A 19640-nucleotide genomic window follows, 5' to 3' on the forward strand; every position below is an offset into this window, starting at 1 on the left:
TTTAAAACGGGTAAATTAATGAAATAAAACTGATTTATTTGACTTAATATCTGTTTATTTTTGGCGGATAATTCAAACGTACAACAAAAATTAAAGTAACAAAAATATATATTTTAAAATAAAACATAACATATTTACAAAAACTTAACAATTTATGTGATAACAGTTGGCTCCTTCCTGCCAGTGAATTTTTCCAACTGAGAGAGCTGCAGAGCTATATCAACCAATGGTTTTAGAATAACCTGAAACAAAAATATTAATATATGTTTATTTATTTAAATAATTTTATTAGACGGTACCTGTGCAGACTCCTTGAAATCGCTCTTTTCGTAGCTATCAACATATAATCTTATTGTAGCACCACTGCTTCCAGTACCTGACAGTCTGTAAACCAATCTTGACCCATCCTCGAACAATACTCTGATTCCCTGTAAGAAAAATTCATTTTAAAAAATTATAATTAATGAAATAAAAGTAGCATACTTGATTTTTGGCAACACTACAATCAATTGGATCCTTATAACAGAAGTTGTCAGCTACGCTGACGGTGTAGCTTTTGCCTCCGGAACTCAAGACTTGTCCGGGCAACTCGCCGAGTTTAGCCTCCAAAGTCTCCATCATATCGTTAGCCCCTTTGCTCTCGCACTCCTCATAATCGTACCGGGTGAAGTAGTTCCTGCCGTACGTGCACCAGTGCTCGTTCAATATTCCTTCAACTCCCATCCTCTTGGCAGCGATAATCTGCAGCCAGGCAAGCACCGCCCACACACCGTCCTTCTCCCGAATGTGATCCGAACCGGTGCCGAAGCTCTCCTCGCCGCACAACGACATCCTGCCGGCGTCCATCAGATTACCGAAGTACTTCCAGCCGGTGGGCGTCTCGAAGAACTCCTTGCCCAACTTCAGGGCCACTCGGTCGACAGCCCCGGCCGTCGGCATGGATCGTGCGAATCCGTTAACGCCGTGCTTGCGGAAGTACGGGATGCATTGAGTGTTGTTGGCAATAACGGCGAGACTGTCGGAGGGCGTGACGAAGAACGCCGATTTGCCGAGTATCATGTTTCGGTCGCCGTCGCCGTCAAAAGCGGCGCCCAGATCGTATGTTGGGTTGGCCTTCAGGGTGTCGACGAGAGACTTGGCGTAGGTCAAGTTGGGGTCGGGGTGGCCGCCGCCGAAGTCCTCTAGCGTGTTGGTACGCGTCACGTTTTTGTTGGCGTCGGCGCCCAGCTCGTCCACGAATATTTTGTTTACATATCTGCCAGTCACTGTAACAAAATACCCATGTGTTTATACAAATTAATTCTGATAATGATATGAAATTATTACCGCCGTGCATGGAGTCGATCAGAACGTTAAATGGTGCGTGTTTCTCATCGCCTTGTATCAAGCTCCTGATGGCCCCAAAATCGAAAATCTCTTTCATTAAATCCACGTAAGCCTGAACCGAATCGATTACTTCCACTGTGAATTCACGATCGTCGACCTACAACAATAATTAAGTCCCAACAATTCCAAACATAATGTATTGAAGTTACAGTGAATTTGTGGACGCCAAGTTTGTCTATTAATCCGCAGGTTGTTAAATCGGGGACGTATTTGAACTGGGTGATTTTCTTGCTCAGCTCGAAGATGTTGTTGGTGACGGCGTCGGGGGCGGGGCCGCCATTCTCGCAGTTGTACTTGATGCCGAAGTCGTTGTTGATGCCACCAGGGTTGTGGGAAGCAGTGAGCAGGATGCCACCTGGGGAATTCAATTGTTTTATATATATATATATATTTACTTATTTAGGACAATAAAGTACCTGTTACTTTGTTTTTTCTGATTAGATTTGAAACTGCTGGAGTTGAGAGGATACCATTTTCTCCAATTATCAATTTGGAGACCTGAAATTGTATGTAATTAACATTCTAATTATAGACTCTTATCTAATAAAATTATGAAATTGATGTGTTTTATTTAGCACTTCCCATTAAATATTGATTATTACGAAATTTAAAGCAGTAGGTCTTAAAGATAATAATAAATTCTACAAAATGTCATTGAACGTTGAACCTACAGATAAACACCAGACACAGAATGCACTTAGTGTTAGTTGAGCAAAAATTACACAATAATACCTGATTAGCTGCTGCAATTCTAATGATATGCGAAATAGCTTCCTTGAGATAATAACGTCCGTCACCACCAACAATTAAAGTGGAATTATGGGCTTTGGTGCCAAGAGCGTCGAAAATGCACTGGATGAAGTTCTCGGTGTAGTGCTCCTGTTGGAACACCTTGACTTTTTTCCTCAGACCGCTGGTTCCCGGCTTCTGGTCCGAGTAGGGGGTGGTTGGGACGATTGTAGACTTTAGTGAAGCCATGGCTGGAAAAGTTAACGAAGAATTCGATTTGTTTTTATTTTTTTAAACTTAAAAATGTATGATTATATATTATACGTTGACAACACTAACCTGTTGTAATGTTGTGAATTAAATCCGATAGGTTTTTGCGTTTTTTCTTTAACTATTTACAGTAATTCTTCATGAATGTGATAAAAACCGAATTAAGTCGGTATTTAAACTGTTCAATGACAGTGAAGGTTAAACTTTGCGCATGTGTCAATGTATGTGTAATCTGAGTCGCATAATTTTAAACTTGGTCAATGTCTAATTTATAAATATTATGAGTAGCCTAATTTATGTTTATTAATATAATAGGAAATTTCCCATTTGGATCTTAATAATTATTAATTGAATTAGACAAATAGTTTTATTAGAAAAGTTAGATAGAATTGAAATTACATAATTGTATCATTATCATCATGATAATCCAATTAATAAATGACAAGATAAAAATTAATAACATTTATAAAATTCATCATCTAAGTTATTAAAAAAATACTCTGTATTTATATATTATATATTTTTATTAAATAAAGTAATTATTATAAAATACTCCGGAAGAAATTAATGTTAAAATCTAGTTTTTGATTAAAGAAATAATATCATGATAATCAAAACATATATATCATCATAATAATCCAGTTATTAACTGACTAGACAAATATAAATCCAATTTCTATAGACAAAACTAATTTTTAAATTTAATTTTGGTACAAATTAAAAGAAAACAAAAATTTAATCAATTGTATTAATTTAATTAACTTAATTTTAATATAAAATAACTAAATAAATTATTCTTACTTAAAGTATTTTAAAATTCTCTAGAAAAAACATTTTTAAATTTACTTTAGGTACAAAGGAATGAAATCATCATAATCAAAACATACTTAACATCATAATAATCCAGTTATTAACTGACGAGACAAATATAAATCAATTCTTAGAACTCATCCTGTAAATTATTCAAAACATTTGAAAGTAATATTAAAATTCAGTGTTCTTATTGTTAATTGACAAGACGAAAGTAAATTTATAATATAATAAATCAATAGTATTATTATGTTTAATTAATTAATTATTTTATTTTTTTTTAAATTAACTTAATTTTGATATAAAATAACTAAGTAAATTTATATTATCATATAGTTAATTATCAATAAAAAGTTTCCCCAATTTCTGATGAATATATTTCTGTTTTCCTCGCACATTTCACCCAGTTTTCAGCCAGATAATCCCCCCGAACGGAATGAATATTCGGATGTTTGGTCCATGTGTTGATGTTGTATGACGAACGGATTCATCTGTGCATATGTAACCGTTTCTAATATCGCGTTTTTTGTCGACAACCATATGCGACGTCTGTGTCCCTCCACAAACGCATTTTTACATATGTAACACGAACATACTTTTATTAAATCGAGTTATTAACGCCTGTGTCTTTCCTTTACAGCGTAAGATAAGTATTAATTTTAATGGATTTTACATTAAATAACAATTTGTTTGTTTAATCGTTTATTTTATCTGGTGTGTGAATTATAACAAAACGGTGATTTTGTGCGTCGGAGATAAAACTGACCACATCCTGCATGCTGTTCGTATCTGACTGATATTCTGCACAACTATGACTAATCTTAACTAATTTGCCACTTTGATTTTAATCACTTAAGTCAACCAATATGTATATATTATTTTTCTACTAATTGCTTCAGTGGTTAATTAATTTTAACCATTGTTAACCAGGATAAAATCTACTTTTTTAAATTACTAGTTAAATAATTAATTATTGAATAATTAATAAATAACACCAAAGTCACCATAACTATTTTTTATAATTATTTGGGATGAGGAAAATGCTCCTCCGATTATATAATGAATGCATTTATTAACGCGGTTGCAAATTTGATAGTTTTTGGTCTGGGACATGCTGATAATTGTTATCAGAAATTAAGCTTCCTGTTACACCCAACTTCCAGCATATAAAAAGACAGTAACACATTTCCCATAAGCTTAGTTTGTGTGATTATGTTCTGGGGGTAAGTACTTGATTAGTAATTAGTTTAAACAGTTTATTTGCAGAAAGTGGGTTGTTGTAATGAGGCTTTTCATGGGTGGACTAGCGTTTCTATTTTACTGCTAGCTGCCTTTTGAAGGGCAATATGACAAATAACTGTATCATCATCGTATAATTTATAATAATTGTTTTAATTTAATGTATAAAATACAACGTAGAAGACATTAAATATTATAGTGTCTCATTTTGTGTAAACATTATTTTGAAAGGTTCTTTAAGGTAATCAAATGATCAACCAGCAAAAATAATGTGTGGAGACAAATTTCAAGAGAATACTCCAGTTGATCACGCCACAAATCAAATATCACAAGACTCTTATGATTTAATAAAATAAATTTTATCTTAATCATGTGTGAAGACAATTAACTGTATCATCATCGTACTAATTATTTTAATTTTGATGTACTAAATTCAACGTAGAAAACATTAAACAATTATAATCTTATTTTGTGGTGTCTCATTTCGTGTTAATATTATTCTTGAAGAGTTCTTTAAGGTAATCAAATGACTAACCAGCAAAAATAATGTGTGGAAACAAATTTCAAGAGATTACTCCAGCTGGTCACCCCAGAAAACGAATATCTCAAGACTCTTGTGATTTAATAAAGGAAATTTTATCTTAAACATGTGTGAAAACAAATAACTGTATCATCATCGTATAATTTATAATAATTATTTTAATTTGATGTATAAAATTCAATGTGAAGACATTAAATAGTGAAAATCTTATTTTGTGGTGTCTCATTTTGTGTTAACATTATTGAATTGAATTGTTTAAGGCCACCAAATGATTAACCAGCAAAAATAATACGTGGAGATAAATTTTAAGAGATTACTCACTCCAGTTGGTCACACCAGAGATAAAATATCTCAAGATTCTTTTGATTTAATAAGGGAAAATTTATCTTAGGATGAACCCAAGGATTGTTTTTTTTTTTTTTGTATTAATATGTAATTAAAATTTTAATTTATTAATAAACCAATTTAATTCAAAGACTGTGTTTAATTTTATGTTATTAATTTATTTGTGTCTATTTGTGAAATAAAAATATAAATACATAATCAAATAGTTTTATTTAATTAAGTACCAGTTATAAAATTTATCTTAAAAACTAAATGATAACATTCCGTGTAAAATTATCAGCATATTTGAATTCTATTTAATTAGGAACATAAGTATTAATACCTAATTTAATTATAAAGTAAATTTACACAATTTAATCAAGGAAATTTTAATTAAATAAAATGTTAATTGTGTTCCTGGCTGCATACATTATAACATACAAATGAATAGTTTGTTATTAAAATTGAAACAATGATAATACTAATTAATAATTGATAAAACATGGTTTCATTAAATAAATTAATAAGAAAGAGTAATTTTGATTATATTTGGCCTATAATTTAATTAATTTGTTAATAAAATTTGTAAAAATTAAATTGTTAACAAATATTAATCATAATGATTTTATTATTTTAGTTTTGAGGTATCAATAAATTAATTAATATTAAATTTATTAACAGATTTATTTAGGGAAAAGTAATTGTATTATAATTTCAAAGAGAAAAATTAAAAATATTTTTTTCTTTTTTATTTAAAAAACATTTTAAATCGCATTGAAATTGTTTTCTTAAACAAAGTGGTTAATTTTATTTATATTTGATGCAGTTTTTGCCACAATCAAGTCGACTTCCAGTAGTAAAATTAGCTATGCATTAAAGATTGATAATTTCCGAATTAGATCGAGAAAACGGTAGATTAAATTAACATTTTTTTGACCAGTTTAAGAAGCCCGAAATCTCCTTGATGTAACCTTTACCTTGAATGCATAATTCGATTTTCAAATTTCGGCTAAACCAGACGGAATTAAGTCCACTCGTGGTTTTATTCATGAAGGAAATCAGCGTCTTCGGCATTTGTCACAGTTCCTGAATTATATCAGATCGAAAATCAATCAACAAATGTTTAAATCGTTACCAAACAAAACCGTACACTGCAAAATGTATCCGCTGATTTATGTACGTAAATATTTTCCACGCCGGAGTTTCCTGTTTTTGTCAACACGCCAAATCAGAAAACAACGGAGAAGAAAACGGTCAAATTCAAATCCGATCTAATGACGCCCGTTCGGTTTCCGCGTAATAAACGCAGATGCAAATGCGTGAAACTTTCTTCTTCGAACACGTGTCGCCCGTCGTATTTTTTTATTATTAGCCACCCCCGCCAGCCAGACCAACCCCACGTGTAAACTACCAGGCGGGTGGTAAACGGGGTAAAAATACAAGATAATAAAAAAAAGACCGAATGGAACGTAGACCGAAATCACGGTTTTAAATTACAAATAAACGGAGGCAAATTTATTCAAATCGTACGAACGATGAATACGGTTAACCCTCGGTATAAAAACGGGAACGGGAACGAAAACGAACCAGACACCGACCAGACACAATCCCATCATCATCATGTTGACGTTGAAGATGTTGCACGGTGTCTTGGTCATGTCTCCATTAACCACGTTCCTGCTCCTGGTCACCTTTCTCGTTTTGCTCCTGCTGATTGTCGTGCTGGTCCAAGAGAAGAAACAGAAACGAAAGTTGCAGCTGGAGAAGGAGCAAGAGGGAAAGCCGAAGCTGTTGGAACCGCCGACTCCGTTCAAGCTTCCTGTTATCGGTCACTTGCATCTGGTCGGAGGTTACGAGGTACCGTACCAGGCGTTCACGGAGATCGGACGGAAATACGGTGACGTGGTGAAGCTGCAGCTCGGTACCGTGAAATGCGTTGTGGTAAACGGCCAGAAGAACATACGCGAAGCTTTGGTCACCCGGGGACACCACTTCGATTCCAGGCCCGACTTCCAGAGGTACCGTGAACTCTTCAGCGGCGACAAAGAGAACTGTAAGTACCACTGAAGCTGTTTCTTTCAAGTGGCTTTCTTTAAATTTTTCTCCGTGATACAGTTTCAATTTTTTTACAGCCCTAGCTTTCTGCGATTGGTCCGAGACACAAAGAACAAGAAGGGACATGTTGAAGGCCCACACGTTCCCTCGCTCCTTCACCAGCAACTTCTTCACTCTTGAAACACTGATCACCAAATATGCCACCACTTTAATATCGAAAATCGAAACCGACAAGCCATTCGGAGTCAAGCCTTTGGTCTTGGAGACGTGCGCCAACATTTTCACCAATCATTTTTGTAGCAAGGGCTTCGAATACGGGGACGAAAGTTTCAAGAAGCTGATCGAGAACTTTGACGACATTTTCAACGAGGTGAATCAGGGATACGCAGCCGATTTCCTGCCCTTTTTGATGCCCTTGCACAGGAACAACTTGAGGCGTATCAACGGATTGACGCACGAAATACGAAGCATAATTCTGGACAAAGTCATCGAGGACAGATACGACAACTACAACGGGGAACAGCCGAAAGACTACGTTGAAAGTTTAATCCAGTACGTCAAAAACAACAAAGATTTTAGTTGGAACACAGCACTTTTTGCTCTGGAAGACATCTTGGGTGGGCACAGCGCCGTTGGTAACTTTTTGGTGAAGCTCTTCGCCTTTTTGGCCAACGAACCACACGTACAGAAGAAGATACAGAAGGAAATAGACGAGAAAATCGGCACGAGGGACATCACAATCTTTGACAAGTCACTAACTCCGTACACTGAAGCTACCGTCTTCGAGGCTGTCAGACTGATAGCTTCACCCATCGTTCCCAGAGTTGCCAATCAAACAAGCTCAATCGGAGGTAAATAATTGATCCTTTTTGTTGTTTTGCCTGTTAAAATTAATCTTCATGTTTTCATTGCAGAATATTTAGTAGAAAAAGGTACGGTACTCTTTCTAAACAACTACGACCTGAGCGTTTCGGATAAGTTATGGGACAAACCACAGGAATTCATACCTGAACGTTTCATAAAAGAAAACAGGCTATTCAAACCGGAACACTTTCTCCCATTTGGTGGAGGAAGACGAAGTTGTATGGGTTACAAGATGGTGCAGCTGATTAGCTTCGGATTGTTGGGAAGGTTGATGCAGAAGTTTACCATTGAAGCGGATGACAAGTTTAAGATTCCAATTGGTTCTTTAGCTCTACCCATGGATACTTTTAAATTTAGGTTTGTCAGGAGATAGTTTTTTATATACTTTTGATGTGTGAGCGTTGCTGAGAAACTGGATTGTATTTATTTATTGATAATGAAAGACTTGATTGTAAATATTTGTAGGTTTAAGAAACTATTTTTTGACACGTTTAAAAATAAATGTATCTCAAATATGTTACTTTGTCTTACTTGTATATTGATCCAAATAATAAAATCCGTTTCTCTCTAGTAAAAAATTCAGTTTTTAAAATATTTTAATGAAAATTTCAGACAATATAGAAAAAAATATAATTTCTAGTTTTACCATAAAAAAAAGGCTCAAAGTTGATCAATTAGATGAGCTAGAATTAGTCCAAATAACTGAATAAGGAATAAAAATTTCAGTTTTCAAAATATTTTAATTAAAATTTCAGACAATATATAAAAAAATATAATAAATTATTTGGTGAAAACTGCATGTTTCTAACATTTCTAGTTTTACCATAAAAAAGGGTCAAAGTTGATTAATCAATTAGAGGAATTAGAATAATTAGTCCAAGTAACAAAATAAGGTATAAAAAAAGTCAGTTTTCAAAATATTTTAATGAAATTTTCAGACAACATAGAAAAAATTATGATAAATTATGTGATAAAAACTGCATGTTTCTAACACTTCTAGTTTTACCATAAAAAGGGGTCAAAGTTGACTGATCAATTAAAGGAATTAGAATAATTGGTCCAACAAAAAAAGGCATAAAAAAATCAGTTTTTAGAATATTTTAATATTTAATAAAGAAAAATTAATGATAAATTTATTGGTGAAATTTGCGTTTCTAGTTTAATCATAATCAGTGGACAAAGTTAAAAAATTAATGTAAAGATTAAGGCTTTGTTTCCATGTCTATAGTTATTATTGGAATTTAATTAATTTAAGAAATCATGAGAGTTTATTGAATATTTTCACACATAATGCAAATAATATGTAACAAATCTGCTGATCAAATTGCAATAACAGTAAACAGAAAGGAGGAATTTCCCCATTTGAATCGAGTTGACCCTGCACCAAACAAAACAAATGTATAAATGGGTCTATGTTAAACCGCCGAATTAAAATTTCCAATTCCAACATTTACTTTCGTTGTCCAACGACGATATTTGAATAATCCCGAGAATCAACTGTTTACATTATTTCCTGGTAAACCGTTATCTGTGTCAAAATAACGCTCCGTCCTAAAATAATAAAAAAAATCTGGACCTTTTTCATTGCCACGCGCAGGTTTAATTCGATCGATCCAGTTTTCATTCATACCGTCCCACTTTTCGTCCATTCCGGTCCTTCCAGTGTACGAAAAAACAACTGGATATCGTTATGTGTTGATCGCAAACGAAGGGAATAATTAGTAAATTGTGTTCAATAATGGCGCAGCCACTGCACAATCCGAACGAGAGGAGCTCGATTCTCGATAGCAGAATCAGGAACAATGAATTTAACGATAACAGAAGCAGAAGCACGGATTCAATGAACGAGCACGCTTTGGACGATATGAAGCAGCTGATTAACGTAAGACTTAAACAAACTAAATCAAGTTGTGATCCCAATGATTAATTTTTAGGAATACGAGGACGACTCTAAGTCATCCCTTCCATGGGCCTCCTTCAATTTCATAAACTCCATTATCGGAAGTGGAGTAATCGGCATCCCTTACGCCCTACACGAAGCTGGCTTCGGTTTCGGACTGCTGTTGCTAATTTTCGTCGCCTACGTAACCGATTACTCCCTAATCTTGATGGTAAGAAGCGGCCACATCTGCGGACGGTTCTCCTACCAGGGAATCATGGAAGCTGCGTTCGGACGTCCGGGCTACATTTTATTGGGGTGTCTTCAATTTTTTTACCCATTTATTGGTACGTCCCAACTTTTTTTCACCTTCATTTTGTTATTCTGAAATCAAATTGTAGCAATGGTTTCGTACAACGTAGTGGTTGGTGACACAGTCACAAGGGTGGTGGTACGAGTGACAGGAATCGACCAAACGTCTGTCTTTGCCAAACGAGAAGTCATCGTTTTAATAGCCACCTTTTTGGTCACAATTCCCCTGTGTCTGTACCGAGACATTTCGAAGCTGGCCAAGATTAGCTTCATCAGTTTGGTGTGCATTGGTTTCATACTGTTTTCGATTTTCGTTAAAATTGGAACCATGAGCGAAATTGTGTAAGTACATTAATACTAATCTATTAGTTTTGTTGTCAATTTACGGGTTTTAGACCTAGACATCCCGATTCCTGGAGGTTTTTCAACAGCGACATCATTCCTGCTATCGGAATTATGGCCTTTGGTGCTTACTGTGCTGTTAATCAGCCATTAATTACTATTAATTTGTTGTATTTGTAGCGTTCATGTGCCACCACAACACGTTCCTGATCTACAGCTCAATGTCTAACGCCTCAGAAAAGAAATGGGAAACTGTTACACATGCATCGATTTTCACCAGTCTCGTCGTTTCCTGCTTGTTTGGAATAGCTGGATATTGTACCTTCAAGGCGTTCTCTCAAGGCGACTTGTTGGAGAATTATTGTTGGGATGATGACTTGATGAACGTCAGCAGACTTTTGTTCAGCGTTCAAATATTACTGACGTATCCGATTGAATGTTTCGTTACCAGAGAAGTCATAGAAAATTCGATCTTGCAAAAGGATCCAAACGTACCGTTGACTGAGAGAACTCACTACGTCATAACTTTGGCCATTGTCGGTACTACTTATTTTATATCCATTGCCACAGATTGTTTGGGAATGGTTCTGGAACTGAACGTAAGAATTCAATGATTCTGTGAGGAGGTTTTATGTGCTTTTTTTCGTTTTTTAGGGTGTTCTTGCAGCTGTTCCTCTAGCTTACGTCCTTCCAGCTCTAAGTTACCTTCAACTAGAAGAGGGCTACATATTTTCCAAACGAAAAATCGCCGCCCTAGGTGTAGTAGTCTTTGGCATGACTGTCGCAATTTTAGGTGTCGTATTCCTAATCATAGACTTCGACCAGATCGACACTTGTTCCCATGGTAAAGTAATGGGTTATTGTTTACCTATGAACGCTACAAACGGTACAAACACTACCGTGCATTAATTATAAAACAATACTTATTAATTGTTGCTGTACAGACTGATTTCTGGATCACAATTTAAAGTAATTTGTTGTTCATTGTGTAGGTTTCGAATCATATTAATAATTGTAAACGAAAAACGCAATATTTTAAACAATCAGAGGTAAACAACCGACGTTTAAATGCTTCAATTATAATGAAAATTAAACAATCAAATTAACTGAGCTTAAAATTATACAATTAAAATGAAATTAAAATTATCTATTTTTAAAGTATGTATATAAATATATTAATATACAATTTGTTTTAAGTGGAACAAAATTTCAGTTGAAGCAATAGATTCGTTTCCACAAATTGACAATATTCGATTTACCTCAGCAGTATTTTTTTATCAGTATAACGTTATGTTAATGTAAATAAATGTAAAGAAACAAGTTGAAACTGTTGCCAAATTTATGTGTGTTGTTGTAACTCAATTATTATAATATACTATATGTAATTACATTGTGATGCTACAGTGATAAGCTCAAGTGAGAACGATTAGATATTTATTATTATACATTACAAATATTTATATTATTTACAGACGCTTGAAACGCATTATGTATATGAAAACTATATATTCTATTAAATATAAGATTAGTAAATAACTGACTAAAAAGTTGATTTATATTTATGAGATTTTTGGGCATTTTATTATTTATTTATTTCGCCGCAAAACACAATATTTCTACAGTTTTCCTGATACCTCTCAGACAACTAAAATTAAACTACTAAAAACTAGTTAAAATTAGTAAATAAAGGCCAGCCATCTTTGATTTACTAAATAAATCTTTGAATTACAATTCAAAGAATAAATTGTTCTTCAGCTTTCCTCGTGCGAATATTTTTGTAGTGATTGACTGATATACTTTTTACAGCACCGATTTCCCAAATCTATGCACTTTTGTGATCAGTGTGTCTTTATATGAGATGAAATAAATGTTCTATATATTTCATTAAACGCTGTTTTATTTTAATTGTTGTAATTCAAATGCGCTCGTTTGAATTCCCGCTCTTTGCCAATTGTTGACTTTATTCATTTAATACGATAAAAAAATTAATTATTATCGCAGTTTTTGTTACAGAAAAAGAAAAATAAACAAAAAATTTAATGCAAATAACAAATAAAACAATAATTTTTGAGAAAATTATAATATTTTTGGTGACTTTAGTGCGAGATGAAAATTTGCGTTGGCAGCGCTGATCTGCAGAAAGCAATAGAAACTACATGATCAGTGAAATCATAATGTTAAAATTTTTCCGAAAATCAAATGGCTGATACGTTTTTTGATTTCGACACAACGCTCAAGGTAAGTTCTGACATTTTTCTCGTTATTTAAACCTGGCTCCATTCCTTCAAGTGGCTGAAAAAAGCCTGGAAATATCGAAGTGTTTTATGCACTTTTTTTAAGTTTATTACTTGTTCATAATTAACAATAATTGTAAACAGGGGTTTTAAACGGCTACGTACCCGTTTCTATTTGTACGTGTTTTTACCATTGCAATCATCAAACTAAAAGAACACTCATCAATTTAGGTTATGTGCATATGTCAAGATTTTGCGCAACAATTATTATTATTATTATTATTGCCTGACCTGAATAAAAACTAACGTAAGCATGTGTACGCGTAGAATGGGGACGATTTGCTACCACCGGACGAGGACGAGATGCTGGACAATGAGGAGGAGTATGATGCCCTCAATGATGAGACATTCGGGGGTTTGGGCGACGCATCCAGCCTCGACGATTGGGAGCAACAGCACGAGCAGTTCGCCGAATTCGCTGAGATCAAGAAGCAAAACGAGCAAATAGGTTAATCAATGAATTCATTTCTGAGCTCATGTCACTAGTTTTGCTTTTGCAGAGAATTCAATTTCACAGGTGCTTGAGGACGACTGGAATAGGGTGCTGAACGATAAATCTGTTTGGGCGTATCCTAGCAAGAATGGTGATAGCTTGGGACTCTCTGATAGTATACTGACGTCTTTGGAGAAGGTCTCCAAGTCATTTGTAAGTACATTTTATTGTAGATGAGTAATTAGTAGTGATAATTCGTGGTTAAACAGCTGGATTTGATAAATGAACCGAAAAAACCGGTTGCAACGCAGCAGCCTAGTTCCAGCAACAGCAGCACAAGTGGTGAGCAATCAAGTAAAATTTGTACTGTCGAGGAGCTGGAAAAGAACCTAATTTTGTCGTCTAAACATGTACCAACCCCTCAACAACAACAATCTCAAAATGTCCCAAGACATTTCGCTTTTGGACAAGTACGACCAGATGGTTTCTTTAACCAAGGTTTACCAGTAAGTTCTATTATTCATTTATTGTTCCATCACTGTAATGTTCTGAATTTAGGCTTTGGGCCAGTTGCCACAGAGACCACCACCTGGACTGGCACCTATGGGGATGGCGCCGCCACCTGGCTTGCGACCAATCGGCCCGCCACAACATCAGGCTCCTCAGAGAATGGAGCTGAGGGGACCGCATCCTCATATGCATATGCCCCCTCCGCCGCCCGGCATGGTGCGGCTGCCGCCACCTCAGGGGCCACCATTTGTTGGCCCGAACGGCATGCCGATGATGCCGCCACGGGGTCTTATGTATCCAGCGATGGTAATGTTACCAAAATAAACAAAAAAATTATTATTTTTAACCGATTCATTGATTCATTTACAGTACATGCCGGGGATGCGTCCACCGCCACCAGGCCACAGGCCACAGCAGCCCTACTTTCACCACCACCACCACCAGCAGCAACAGCACTCGCCCCAGAATCGCCAGCGTCACGACTCAAATTCGGGCAGTTCCGGCTTCAACCGACATTCGTCGCCTCACCCGCAACAACAGCACCACCACCACCCCCATCACCAGCAGCCGCAGGAGCAGCGTGATGAGTACGCGGGCCTGATGACGCATCGCGAGAAGCAGTGGCTCCTGACGATACAGATGCTGCAGCTGAACACGGGCACGCCCTATTTCGACGATTATTATTACACCGTGTTTAAAGAGAGGAAGAAGAAGAACAGACAGGAGGAGGCGGCGGCACAGGAGCGTCGCTACCAACAGCAGAGACGCGATCAGCGCGGCGGCAACGGCGAACGTCAGGAGACCACGCTGACGCCTCGCGTTTACACGCCTCTGCAGTTTGAGAACTCTTTGGGGAAATTGCAGGTAACTTTTGTATTTTTTAATATTTTCTTGTCAGTTCTTTTGTGGGAGATTCTGAAAAACGTGCCATTTTCCCGGATTTCCTTGTACTTTCGGAGATAATTAATTAATTCAATTTTTTTCAGTGTGGTTCAGTAACAGCACCGAGAAAAATAATCGACATGGACATAGTGACGCCAGATAAGGACGGCGACACGACCCAGACGCCGCGAGACACGCGGAAGATCAAACAGCTGTTACTTGAACTGGAGGTCATGTATTGCATACTGTTAAAGGCTGAAGATCTGCACAATCCATTGGCCATCAGCAACATGGACAAATTACGTGAGATTAAACAGAAGCAGCGACTGAGGGAGTTGGACTTGGCTCCAACTGCTGAACAAAAACAAGAAATTTTACGTATTTTTAAACAAGAAAGTGAACCGGTCGTCGAGAATCAGACTGACTACATTTGGAAGATTGTTAATGGTTTGTTGCACGACGACAAATTGGCCAACTTTATGACCATTAGAAAAGGAAAGATGCTGCTACTGAGAACCTTACCGCATTTGACCCCAGACGTGTTCTCACAACAACTCCTGGAGATTTGGACGAGGATTTTGGCCAGTTTACCAATAACCGGACGCAGAGATCAATCAGGGGACAATATTTTCCCCAAGTTTCAACCGTTTTTCAAGACGTTCGCCAGAAACATCACAATGTCGAATATTTTAGACATAGTAACAGGTCTAGTGGAGGTGATAAAGCAAGAAAACAGCAGGAGCACACCTTTAAGTCACCAGGGAAAGCCACCACTTTACTTCGTTCTCCTCAACAAGGTTAGTTAAACCCTCTTTTGTACACAAACAAACCCAGAAATAACAACATTCATTTCGTTATAGTTTGGTGTTTCCGCCTTGGTGATTCTGTTCATAAGAACGGAGTACCTTATATCAACTGACGCTGCGACAGACAAGCAACAAAACGACTGGTCTAACTTCCTGGTGAGCTGGTCAGAGCAATCAGGATTGGTGGCCAAAGTGGCGACGCCCCTGGAGCCGATTCCCTCGCAAATCTTCACCAAACATTGCAACCGTTTCGACGTGCTGACCGCTGACAAAGTGGCGTTGCTCGCCAAGCATTTCGTGGACAACTAAATTTGATTTTAACATTGTTTATTGTTTTTTTTATTGTAAGCTTGATTTTCCCGTCGACGAGCGTAATTTTTACAGATATTTTTTTTTAGTACAGTTCCTGCGCGATTCAATTAATTGTGACACATGTGACGTACCCGTTTTAATTACTTTTAGATGTGTAGAATTAAATGGATTTTATTCACTAGACAGTGTAAATAGCGAACTCCGACATATTTTGATAATACTTGTTGTAATTTTGTTGTTAATGGAGAAATTATTTTTCGATACGTTTTGTAAAGTTTAATTATTATTATTTTTTGTATTATTACTTTTTTGTACAAATTTCTGAACCAATTGGTATATTTTTATCATGAATAGTGTCTGAAAAAATTTTCCTCATGCAAAATATATGTTGAAAGATTGCATCAGGTCAAGCAAGGTGTTTTAGCATTAACTCTATTAAGTAATTGATTTATTTATTGCATGCGGTGTGTGGATGCACGATTCTTTAACGCCAAAACATCTTGTCCAGCAATGCGTTGAATAATTGTAATTAATTATTATAGTTTTGTTTTATTTAAAGATATCTATAAATATGTTTCAAGGATATCGTCGATTGTATTTTTAATTAAAAACTTAAGCTTTTTAAATGATAGATAGACAATTATTATGTCAAACAATATATATGTTAATAAAAAATGTTTGACCATCTCTCATTTATTTTATTACTCGAATTATTGTTGCATAAACTTATCTTGACTATTTTGAGATTATATTACATTATATTGATATATGTAGAATTAATTAAATACTAACAATTTTCAATTTCTTTTTAAATTTTGGTTTTACTACTTTTCCTTCCTTTTGGAACAGTTTTTTACTTTAGATTTAATAAAATATATTGTTTTGTAAATTATCTTCAATAAAACTACAAACAATATTTAATAAAAAAGTTTATTTTGGCAGTTTGAACGATTTCTCAATATTTTTAAATGATTCTGTACAAAAAGTAGGTGGACAAGAATTTCCTAAGGGTTTTTCTTTTAAGTACACCAATTATAAAGATCGGAATTAAGGTAAAAAAGAACAACAATAAACTATAGGTACAGCAATTGCAGCAGTCAGATTAAATAAACTGGCGATGAGTAATAAACAAACCAGAACATAATTACACTTACAATCTAAACTAAAACCTAAAAAAACGAATGATATTCAACCACGTGATTTTTTTTTTTTAGTCGAAAACCCCGACGCAATACAGAGCGATTTAAAAAAACGAACCGGATATAAACTGCGACCCGGACCGTTATTCCCCGTCCGGGCTGTATAAAATGGATTTTACGAACTAAACATTAGCCTAGAATAAATAAAACTAAAGGAAATAATCGGCTTGCGGCTTTTTCGACGGGATGCCCCGCGTCTCTTGGGGCGCCGCCTCAAATATTGTGAAGTCACGTTGCAGGTGCTCGTTCAGTTCCAGGATGGCCGCCACGTTGCCGCACCTAAAACATCAGTTAGCATAAAACTAAAAACAATAGGCCTTTCGAGTACCTGTAGCAGTAGTTGGGTGCAGACCAGACGGTCAGAACAGTCTCATTAAAGTGCCACTTGTAGCCCTCCATTACTAGCTGATGGGCACGGCATATCATATCAATATCATTTGCTGTGTTGAACTGAGCCACCACATCTGAGCCAAACAAATAACCAGCTCCTCTGGGCGACACACCCCAACCCTGAGTATCTATAAATTATTATTTGATTACAATAAGTAAATGGTATGTTTTGGGGATAATAAACCTTCTGGGTCACTCCAAAGTAGGTCACACATTGGTCCATCATGAGGAACCTCTTGTTTCCTGTCTATAACTCTAATCTGGTCCAAAGTTTGAATTGAGGGGGACAAACCTCCATGCACACAAAATATTTTACCATCTATTATTGCAGACAATGACAGATAATCAAATATTTCTGTGCAATATCGCCATACTGTTACAGAACCATATTTCCTCAAACACTCATCATAAAATCCATAAACTTGTGTAATTTGTCTTGACTCATGGTTGCCTCTGATTAATGTTATGCGATCAGGATATCTCACCTTGAAAAAACCAACGTTTAGACATTGTTTACGCGTAAAATATAGTCAATTACTTTAAGAGCTAGGAGAAGCAGGAAGGTTTCCACACTGTAAAAGCCTCTATCAACAAAATCTCCCATGAACAGGTAATTCGTTTCAGGCACGTCACCGCCGACTTTAAACAGTTCCTTCAGGTCGTAAAACTGTCCGTGAATGTCGCCGCAAACCTACAACAGCCCCCAAATCAACAAAGATCAAACTTAAACACTCCCAAATGCTTACAGTCACTGGCGAGTCAACCCTCTGCACATTGCTCTCCTCGACGAGTATCTCGCGGGCCTTCGCGCACAGCGCCTTCACCTCGCTCTCCTTTATGATCTCGCAGCGTTTTAGCTGTTCGATCTGCCGGTCCAGGTCGCTTGGTTCGCACATTCTGCCCCCTTTTCTTTCAAAATTTTCAAATCGCGACCGTTAGGTTAGTTACCGTGCCTGGATTGCGGCTAGGAGACGGGGCTGAATTGTTGCAACGACGAGTTTCGGATTTGTTTTCCTGTCCCGGGGTGGTCGAGTTTGTGGCGATTTGCACCTAAAAACTAGCGGAAAGAATGAATGACGTTTTGACGTCCGTCAAACAAACTACTGAACGTTTCAAGAGTAGCGGAACGTTTGAAGTTGCATAAAAATCATTTTACCTGTTATTAAAGAATTTGAAATTTTGAATCACAGTTACTTGTGATTTAAAACTATACATATTATTTGACATTGATAATTAATAGACATTGTTGAATATTTATTAAAATAACTTATAAACTTTTATCTATATTTTAAACGTCTATAGAGAGGGACGCATTTTTGATCTCCTATAGATATATTCCTCACAGACATATTTCAAAGTTATTTATTTAAAACTTCTTATAGTACATAACAGTATAAAATAATTAAAGAAGAATTTTACTATTTGTATTGAAATATACTTAACTCTTTAAGATTACCGGTAGAAATTCGTTAAAACCTTTGAATAATTAATAGTTCTTGATCTATGATTTTAATGTCTATGGATAAAGACGCTTTTTGATTTTTCTACATTTCTATATTACATAAAGAGTAAATTTCACTTAACATTAAAATAAATAAACTTGATCCTAAGAATACATAAAAATAATTACCAAAACTACTTGATTTTAAATATTTAATTTGCATTAGTTTTTCTTCAAAAAATAACACAATGTACTGCTACTTTAATCGTCATATTTATTGCTAGTATTTTCAGTTGATTAAAGTTTAATTTATTAGCGCTAAAATAAATTAAATGCTGCGATTTTGTTGGAATTTCTTAATTTTGTTGGTAGATGAATTTAAATCGGCGCGTGCGCACATGGAATTCCGTGCATGGCCGCCGTTCGTGCAATAACGCGGTCGCGATTAATTGGATTTTTTTGTTTGTGCGGCAGTTTAAACGGCCCGTTGTTGTGTTTTACGTGATTTGTTCAGTGCCTGTGTCGCAATTACGATGGGAAATATACACACGGTCGGACCGAACGAGGCCCTAATCGTATCAGGTTAGCTCCTTTAATGTTTTATTTTATTTGTTATTGTTGT

At 35.8% G+C, this 19640-nt stretch overlaps 6 protein-coding genes across 6 annotated transcripts in view; 4 read left to right on the top strand and 2 right to left on the bottom strand.

Annotated features, from left to right (window-relative positions):
• Positions 1 to 48: 48 nt before the first annotated feature.
• LOC109597801 (phosphoglucomutase) lies at positions 49 to 2596 on the bottom strand. Its single transcript, XM_020013574.2, has 8 exons — positions 2455 to 2596; positions 2119 to 2366; positions 1803 to 1884; positions 1536 to 1741; positions 1327 to 1483; positions 484 to 1265; positions 300 to 428; positions 49 to 242 (listed from the first exon to the last, which is right to left on the bottom strand). The coding sequence occupies exons 2-8, from the start codon at positions 2362 to 2364 to the stop codon at positions 153 to 155; spliced, it is 1692 nt and encodes a 563-aa protein (XP_019869133.2). The 5' UTR covers positions 2365 to 2366; positions 2455 to 2596; the 3' UTR covers positions 49 to 152.
• Positions 2597 to 6823: 4227 nt separating this feature from the next.
• LOC109597851 (cytochrome P450 307a1-like) lies at positions 6824 to 8733 on the top strand. Its single transcript, XM_020013631.2, has 3 exons — positions 6824 to 7352; positions 7432 to 8205; positions 8269 to 8733. Exons 1-3 carry the CDS (start codon positions 6920 to 6922, stop codon positions 8589 to 8591), a joined length of 1530 nt encoding a protein of 509 aa, XP_019869190.2. The 5' UTR covers positions 6824 to 6919; the 3' UTR covers positions 8592 to 8733.
• Positions 8734 to 9881: 1148 nt separating this feature from the next.
• LOC109597852 (putative sodium-coupled neutral amino acid transporter 11) lies at positions 9882 to 12618 on the top strand. The gene is made up of 6 exons (XM_020013632.2): positions 9882 to 10100; positions 10153 to 10444; positions 10499 to 10751; positions 10805 to 10875; positions 10932 to 11350; positions 11406 to 12618. Exons 1-6 carry the CDS (start codon positions 9957 to 9959, stop codon positions 11658 to 11660), a joined length of 1434 nt encoding a protein of 477 aa, XP_019869191.1. The 5' UTR covers positions 9882 to 9956; the 3' UTR covers positions 11661 to 12618.
• Positions 12619 to 12847: 229 nt separating this feature from the next.
• LOC109597850 (protein PAT1 homolog 1) lies at positions 12848 to 16675 on the top strand. Its single transcript, XM_020013630.2, has 8 exons — positions 12848 to 12989; positions 13313 to 13493; positions 13546 to 13691; positions 13748 to 13984; positions 14037 to 14294; positions 14358 to 14852; positions 14975 to 15667; positions 15731 to 16675. Exons 1-8 carry the CDS (start codon positions 12951 to 12953, stop codon positions 15983 to 15985), a joined length of 2304 nt encoding a protein of 767 aa, XP_019869189.1. The 5' UTR covers positions 12848 to 12950; the 3' UTR covers positions 15986 to 16675.
• Positions 16676 to 16904: 229 nt separating this feature from the next.
• On the bottom strand, positions 16905 to 18666 carry LOC109597805 (serine/threonine-protein phosphatase 4 catalytic subunit). The gene is made up of 5 exons (XM_020013578.2): positions 18324 to 18666; positions 18116 to 18268; positions 17762 to 18062; positions 17516 to 17705; positions 16905 to 17466 (listed from the first exon to the last, which is right to left on the bottom strand). Exons 1-5 carry the CDS (start codon positions 18471 to 18473, stop codon positions 17337 to 17339), a joined length of 924 nt encoding a protein of 307 aa, XP_019869137.1. The 5' UTR covers positions 18474 to 18666; the 3' UTR covers positions 16905 to 17336.
• A 773-nt stretch (positions 18667 to 19439) lies between these two features.
• LOC109597826 (flotillin-2-like) overlaps positions 19440 to 19640 on the top strand; it is a 76690-nt gene continuing 76489 nt past the window's right edge. Inside the window, exon 1 of the mRNA XM_020013602.2 lies at positions 19440 to 19600. Coding sequence (XP_019869161.2) covers positions 19552 to 19600 — 49 coding nt within the window. The 5' untranslated portion in view covers positions 19440 to 19551. The remainder of the gene's footprint in view (positions 19601 to 19640) is intronic.

The sequence above is a fragment of the Aethina tumida genome, chromosome 6 (assembly GCF_024364675.1).
Source record: "Aethina tumida isolate Nest 87 chromosome 6, icAetTumi1.1, whole genome shotgun sequence".
Classification (NCBI taxonomy): domain Eukaryota; kingdom Metazoa; phylum Arthropoda; class Insecta; order Coleoptera; family Nitidulidae; genus Aethina; species Aethina tumida.